Below are 8388 nucleotides of genomic sequence, written 5' to 3'. Positions count from 1 at the left end.
GCTCAGAGCTGCTTCCACAACTACATCCAGGAGTGATTTCCTTCACAAAAATCAGCCTGTTCCTGTTCCCAACAGCAGAGTTATCCTGGCTTGTTTCTTCTGCAAGCAAACCACCAGTTCTCCTAAAAATGCCGAGGTTCCTTTGTGTGCACCCTTTACGTAACGGCGTTTTCCCTGTAGAGCTCTCAGAACATCTTTGCCTCTTGCTCCAGTTTTCGGAGGTTGGCTGCAAATTCCTTGATTTGGCGAAGTTTTTCGTCGAGGCTGTCAATTTGTCGGGAGAGAGCTTCGCAGTTGATCTGGGGCTTCCTCAGACATCGAGCTTTATCCGAAGTCTTTTTCTCTTCAGCTTTCCTCTCAGATATAGGAGCCTTCATTCCTTGACGCTTCTCTTCTCCTGTAAGCATTTTTACTTTAGTTTCCAAGCCTCTGATCTTCGTGTCCTTGGCCAAGGTCTCTTCCTGGAGGCTTTCGAGTTCCAAGATTGCCTCCATCTTTTCAAACTCCGTCGTCTCTAATTCCTCCTTCGCTTCACGCCATTCAAATTCAGTGAACTTCCTTCTTCTTATTTCATTCAGCTTCCATTTGCCGTCGGGTTTTCTGCTACAACAGTTTTGAGATTGCTTTCTGCAAACGGATGACTTCCATTTGCTTGAGGGTGCACTCATTTTCCAGTCGGAGGAGCTCTCTATCTTTCTGCAAGTTCTCCTCTTTCAGCTTTTCCAGTTCCTCCTTTTTCTCAACTAATTCGGCTTTACATTTGTGGAGCTGTTTCACATTTTCTTGAGCCATCTGTTTCTCAGCGACAAGGACTTGTAAAACCCGTCCTCTAAGTCGCTGATCTTGGAGGTCTTCTGCTCGCTTTCCTTCTTCAGACTTTTCAATGGTCTTCTCTTTCCTTCTGTTCTCTTTGCAAAGGCTTTGCAAGTCCTCATTTAGCTCGGTTATCCTGACTTGCATTTCTATCCTGCCTTCTTCTCTTAGCTGTAGATCTCGATGCAACGTCTCCTTCTCCATCTCGAGAACTTACGACTGTGTTTTCCAAAATGAAATCCGCTTCTGGTCCTTCTCTTCTCTCTCTTTCATTTGCACTTCGGTTACCTTCGCCTTTTCTATAATTTTTGCTTTCAATATTTGCATTTCTTCGGACATTGAATGGATTTGTGTGTCTTTTCTTTGTTCAACAGTTCGAGGCCTCTTATGTGTTTCTTCCATCTTCATCCTTCCTTGAGTCAGGGCCTTTACCTTCCATGCTAATTCATTTATCAGCTGGTCTTTCTCTAACCTCTCTTTTTCAAGCCTTAAATTAAAAAAGGCATTTTCATTCTTCATGATTATTCTTCCTCGAACTTGTTTCGACTAGTATCCAAATGCGGTGGTGATTCTTCTTCACTATCCGAACTGTCATCATCTTCGCAGTCTGACTGACTGTCTTCTTCATTATCCGAAGCGTCGCCTTCTTCGTTATCCGAATATCGAGTTCGTCAATCTCAGAATGAACAACTTGGTTCTCTAGATTTCCAGCCTCCTCAAGACAGCCAGGGTTGTCCAAGGCCGAGAAATCGACAAAGAACCGAACCATACTAATGCCAAATCCACGAAGTGTAAATACTTCAGTGAATAGCACAACAGGTATGGCAAACAAAAACCACATAATCTCACGGGGGACTTGATGAACCGCGAATTCAAAGCACTGTGCAAGCACAACTGTAAGCAAACTTAGAAACATCTTTTGTTTGTTATAAATGCAACTCTCTCTCTGACTTATCATTAATTTTAAAAAAAGACGCGTGACGTTTCTGGATTCTGCTGGGATTCTTGCGTCATTGCTGTCTTCGGAACGCTTGCTGATCCCCGGACACAGTTGATGTGTCTGGGTCCTGAGTCATTTTGGGCTCCACGGGAGCTGCTTCGGTCTTCAGAAGAGAGGAATTTCTGTGCAGTCCTCGGGGACCTTCTGAGCACCATGGAGCCATTCAGAAGAAAGGAATTTCTATGCAGTCCTCAGGGACTTTCTGAACACCCTGGAGCCAATCTTCACACACACACACACACACACACATCTATGTGAACTATATTTTTAGTAGAAAATAGCTGACAACTGATTCACGATTTAAGTCATAAATGAGAAAGCTAATTAGAATGTAAATTTATTATTGATATATTTCGTTACAAAAATATCAATTTGATATTTTGCCTCCTCAGTTCCTACTGGAATTTTTTTAGGGCAGGAGTACTGTCGACATTTTATCAGTATCTGCTCATACTTCAGTATGATATGGTTAAGATATTTTCAATTTAAAAGTGTTAAAGTTAGAATTGCGAATTGATCAACATATTTTCTCTTTACTAGCATTAGCTCAGGGTTTAATGTAAATAGACTGATATATTTGTACTTTATAAGTATCAGGGCAGTCTTGAGTATAAATTGGCCCATACATTTTTACTTTATAAGTATTAGCTCTGGTTTTAGTATAAATCGACCTATACACTTTCATTTTATAATTATTAGCTTAATTGTAAGTATAAATTGAGCAATATATTTTCACTTTATAAGTATTACTAGCTTAATTGTAAGTATCAATTAACCAATATATTTTCATTTTATAACTATTAGCTCGGACACTAGTGTAAATTGACCAACATATTTTCAGTTTATAAGTATTGGCTCAGGTTCTAACACAAATGAACCAGTATATTCCAGTTTTACAGATTTTACCTAAAATATATAGTCCAGTATATTCTCACTTTATAAGTGCTAAATAAATTGAAACTCAGACGCGTTCAGATTCCAATTCAGCTCAGTGCAGTTCCTAGAACCTATACGATACTTGTCATCCGAAAGTTGTAACAAATGAGAGGGTATGAAAAAAAGGGGATGTATATATATATATACTATATATATATATATATATATATATATATATATATATATATATATATTCAACTTGTTCATTTGGAAAATACTTGTCCTGAGGTGTGATATATATATATATATATATATATATATATATATATATATATATATATATATATATATATATATATATATATATATATATATATATATATATGGGGCAAATTAGCTCCCAGCATTTCGTAACCTCGTGACATCACACCTCAGGACAAGTGAACGCATAGCGAGTGAGTAGTACGTAAAGACCACAGATGGCAGCATGTAAAGCCTAACATGAATAAAAATAATAAAAACATAACAAAATCAAGCTAATGACTGAGAGGAAGAATGAAGAGGGCAGTATGGCATAGCGAAATGCAATGCGTCGTCCGTCGTCTGCAAGGAAAGAGAGATGTCTCCGCCCACTGAAGTTAGGCCACACATCAGCTGACGAATGTAAACAAACTTCGGGTTTAGGAAACGAACTCTGCGCATATTACAATAAATTTATGAATAACATTGATTTATATAACAAATATGCATATTGCTATCGTTAAAATATGGATATATATCACAATTTCATATTTACACAACATAAAAAATAATAAAAACAACAAAATAAGCTAATGACGGAGGGGAACGAAGGCAGTAAGGCGGAACGAAATGAGTCGTCTGCTAGGAGAGTGAGATATCTCCGCCCACAGTGGCTGTAGGGCCAGAGTCTGGCCGAACGCTCAGCGCACTTCGGGAATATGCGGCCCGTGCTCTGGCGTCCCAGCCCGCCTCCCACCTTGCCCATGTCTCAGCCCCACCTCCCCACTATCCTCACGAACCCGCGGCCACTGGACCAGCTCGCTCCCCATTGTCCCAGTACCCCTCTGGCCCTACCTTCCTCCACACCATCACGCACCCCAGTGGCCCACCCTACACTCCGGCAACCTGTCAGCCCACCATTCCTCCAATGTCCCTATGCTCCAATAGTCCTCCAACCCAGAATTAAAATATACAGGGTCTGCTCACAAGGCGGTACTAAAACCTATTGCCGCCTCTTGTGAAACTCATCAGTCACAAAATGACCATTATCTTTATGAAACTATATTTACGATAACATTTTACATATAACTATTTTTGCGATGGCGTTTTTTTTATATAATTTTCCTATTATTGCATGTTGCCGTATACTCCGTTAAAGTACAAAGAATGCTCTTTCAAATGATATATAGCACATTACAATTACGATTACTTTCAAACCCACAAGCGCGCACAGAAAAAAAATATATACGCACACAAAAATGTGCAATTACTTCATCCGTCAAACTACATACATTCACGTTTCGTAGCGTATCTGACTAAGGGATGATGATAGAAAGAAACTGAAAAATGGATTAGAAAGCTGATAAAAATTTACTATATAATGCACAAATAAAATTGATAGGTGTTCTCAAAAATTTTCGAGGAATTCTAGGTCAAAAACGGACCAAAATTTTTAAAATTTTTTAAATTTTATGTAAATAATTGACCACATTTTTCTTACATAATTTTTCATCTTATTATGTTTTGCCATATACCATGTAAAAGTAAAAAGAATGCCCTTTCATTTGGTATATAACACATTACAATTGCAATTATTTCAAGCCCATAATCGCGCACAGAAATATTTATCTACACACGCAAAAATTATAAAAAAATTAAGCGTTCGTGGGAGATTGAAATCTACCCCCGCCCCTTGTAAAAACGTCATCAGATACATCCAGCCAGACTGACGAATAACTTTTTGTACTTTTTTTTCAAAATATTTATAATCGTTTTTGAGGCATGCATAGTAAATACCTTTATGTATACAGTTTGTGTTATATGTAGACTTATGTGTTCGAAAGTATATTTATGTGATATAAAGTGCTAATGAGAAATTTTGCTGGAAATGTGTTTCCCGTATCATTTCTTCATCATTTATTCCTTGATACCTTATATCGTATATGGTGTAATTCGTATACTTTTGATATGTTTTCTTTTTTGTGGCCAAGTCGTGCAAATGCAACTGCCATTTTTTACACTGCCTGTATCCACATTTTTTCTTTGTATTATAGCATAACAATAAGTATTCACAATAAGATTTGGAAAATATAATTAATCTATCATTCTAACCTTTATCATAAAAAAAAATTGCTTTTCAAAGTGAGGTATGAACACATTGACAGAACAAATACATTTCTTAAGAATTATTTAAAATCTTGATAATTACTACCTGAGAGAGAGAGAGAGAGAGAGAGAGAGAGAGAGAGAGAGAGAGAGAGAGAGAGAGAGAGAGAGAGTTAAAAGAAGTGGACTTGAAGAGAATACAGCAAACCAGTATATAGGTAAGTAAATAAATAAGTAAAGAATATTATGAAGAAAGCTGGAGTAGCTATGTGTGTTCAAACTGGTATATTTTGTGCAATAAACAATCTTTGGTGACTAATGAGAGAATGGGTATTAAGAAAAATCAAACTTGTGACCTCTACAGATTTATCCTCAAGATTTATGAAAAACACCACGCGATATGGATTAAATGTATAAAAAACTAAGGGTTCTTTAAGTAATTCAGTGGAGAAACACGGGAGTGTTACTCTTGTGATGTCACAGTATTAGCTCCGCACACTGCCGAGTTGAGCAGGACCTATATACTTTGAATGGTTATTAAAAAACATCAAGCATGTGACCTCTTTACAGGTTTTATCAGATTTTATCAAAGAAAACCATGCGATATGGATTAAATGTATAAAAACTAAAGCTTCTTTAAGTAATTCAATGGAGAAGCACGGCCCGCTGGCCCAACCCATTGCAGTTATATAGATACTCAAAGCCTGGGGCTAGGATTGACGTCGTCACTGCTGGGGGCATTGCAGAAATCTCTTGCGCTAAAATATTTAATCTCGTTTCTTTCGTCTGTTCTTCATACTCTATCGATTTTATACTTCCAACTCAGGGTTGGTTTTTTATTTGAATTATATTACGAGTCCTGCTACAAATCTGCGTTGTATTGCTGTGCTTCTTCCCTTTTTTTCACATTTATGCTACTTCAGCAATTTATACAGTACATGAACTGGGGGCAGAACATTATATATTTACACCACCTTGTTATCACTCTGTAATGATAAAAAACGATATATAATAAAATAATGAAAATAATAATTAAAAAAAAGCACATCAAAAACTTAAGATTTTATTAAAAATAATTTAATCAATATTCTCAGACCATTATCTTTGAAAGGATCCAGGGAAAAAGCATATTTTCCTTTTGTAACATTATAATAATTTTTTTGTGAAATTACAAGCAATTCATAGATTCCTTTCAATATTGCTTCAGCAATTAAATGATGAATATAAATATAGCAAGCATGAGACAGAGAAAAAAAAATGATAACTAAAAACAGTGGGACTTAATAGATTAGCAGTTAATTCATTTAGTTCAAGGTCTTTCACAGATATTTTACAAATATATAGGTCCAAATGGTACAATACCAGACTAAGATTGAGGTTGTTTTTATTATTGATTTGTATAATTGCTGATTCCAGTAAAATTCTTGAAACATAATCATTAGACTTAGCAATTACAGAGCTCTCGCCCCAATTTATACCATGAAGATTTTTTGCTCAGATGGATAAATAGTGCATTTGAAGGTCTGGCTGCTCTAACTGAATACAATGCTGCTTAATTCGTACATCTTTATGTTTGCTTGATTGACCGACATAAAAAATGGGCAATCATTACAAGGAATTTTGTTAATGATGTTGTTATTTGTTACAGGACTATTCTTAATTAGCATATCTTTAATGGTATTCTTATTAGAGAACACAACATTAACAGTAAAAGATTTAAAAATTGATTTTATGGTTTCAAATCCACGAAAGTAAGGCAGGCTAAGTCCATTTTTAGGGGTTTCTTTTTCATTATTAATAGCACTATAAAACTTTTTGTGATGCTTTTTTGATCACATTAAATTATATTAGTTAGGTAGCAGCGATCATTTCCTAACTTTTTTATGCATTCTATTTCTTTTCTTGGTCAAGATATTGTGCGGACTTGTAATCTGCAAAGCACGTCAAGAACATGGAAGATAAAATTGAAATCTTTAATATTAAGATGGTGGCCAGGATAAAGATGTACATATGTTATGGGGAGGAGTTTTCTTCTGTCTTAGGAAGATTGGTAGTGGGGCTTTTACTCTTCAGCAATTTGCTTGCATCGCTTACTTTGGATGAAGATATCTCCTCACTCTCTCACACAGTATTTGTATCAACCACCATATCTATTTCAAAGGCAGGTGATGAATTAACTCATGTTTCCCTAAAATACATTTATTATTTCCCTAAATGTTTATAAAAACTTCCACCTTAACTTCAGGTTAGCCGACCGAGAATTGTTTGAGGATTTATCTTAAAAGGGCTTTTTTCAAAAGCACTTTGGACTTTTATGCCGAGTCTATCTCTAAAGTACTTTCACTTATAAGTCGATACTTAGACTTTTGTTAAGAGTTCTAGAGTCACTGTCACTTGTGGATAATTTTATATGTCCACAAATGGCTATCAAGGCCAAGTTCGCACCACCACAATCTCAACACTCCCCTATAGAATCTCTGGGCCTTGTTTGCTCCCATTCCTTCGTACAAACAATTTATATGGGGTCTATTGGTTAGTTGCCTATTAACTAATAATTTCTTTACTTTCATCTGAAAAATAGTTCCCTTTTCATTTTAATTCGCTTGCTGCTTTTCCAAATACATTTCGATCACGGCTGATCCAATTTTAATTCGCTTGCTGCTTTTCCAAATACATTTCGATAACTCGGAAGAGGTCACTATGTAGGTCGAGCCATGCAGTGTCCGCCGAAGTGGCACCAACTGCTTTTAAACCGTTGATCTCCGCTTACTGGGAGCAAATACCAAAACGTTTAATGAGTAACATTTTGTTATTCTTATTTCCTCTCACGATTTCTCTCGTCAATTGTCAAATATCTTGTATATGCCCTTTGATTATCACTCATTATAGTCTATCTGTTATACATATGTTTACATCATTTGTGGGGTTTCATATAAATATTGAATTTACATTAGAAAGATTCTCTATGTATTAATAATTCTATTCTAGGAAAGGGGATGACATTGTTATTTTCAATTTCAACGGTGAATTTTATGGATGGCACTAAATTATTCAATTTAGACAATGTAGTGGAAGATGAAGATTGGGTGCGGTAGAAAAGACGACTACAAACATATTAATGTTGCCGAGCTAGAGGCAGTGCTCAAAGGAATTAATTTTGCACTGAAATGGAATCTGCATGAAACGGAAGTAAAGTCTGACTCTGTGGTGGTGGTTGGGTGGTTGAGTCTGTTTGTAACGAGAAAAGTAGGTCCCTATGTTAAGAGAGGTTCAGTTCAGAGGGTGGTGCAGAGTTGTGACTGGTGTCAGTCAATTGACCTTGCACCGGTAAGACATGATCCTGGGGAGTTAAG

General features: G+C 36.4%; 1 protein-coding gene across 1 annotated transcript; it reads right to left on the bottom strand.

Annotated features, from left to right (window-relative positions):
* Positions 1-603: 603 nt before the first annotated feature.
* Positions 604-1017, bottom strand: LOC135208500 (reticulocyte-binding protein homolog 2a-like). The gene has a single exon (XM_064240754.1). It carries the CDS (start codon positions 1015-1017, stop codon positions 604-606), a length of 414 nt encoding a protein of 137 aa, XP_064096824.1.
* Between the last annotated feature and the right edge of the window lie 7371 nt (positions 1018-8388).

The sequence above is a fragment of the Macrobrachium nipponense genome, chromosome 11 (genome assembly GCF_015104395.2).
Source record: "Macrobrachium nipponense isolate FS-2020 chromosome 11, ASM1510439v2, whole genome shotgun sequence".
NCBI lineage: Eukaryota > Metazoa > Arthropoda > Malacostraca > Decapoda > Palaemonidae > Macrobrachium > Macrobrachium nipponense.
The sequence above is the reverse complement of the archived record's forward strand: the minus strand, read 5'-3'. Positions and strand labels throughout refer to the sequence as shown.

Excerpts from the sequence above, each read along its gene's own strand:
- LOC135208500 (XM_064240754.1), bottom strand. The coding sequence starts at position 1,017 with ATGGAGAAGGAGACGTTGCATCGAGATCTACAGCTAAGAGAAGAAGGC.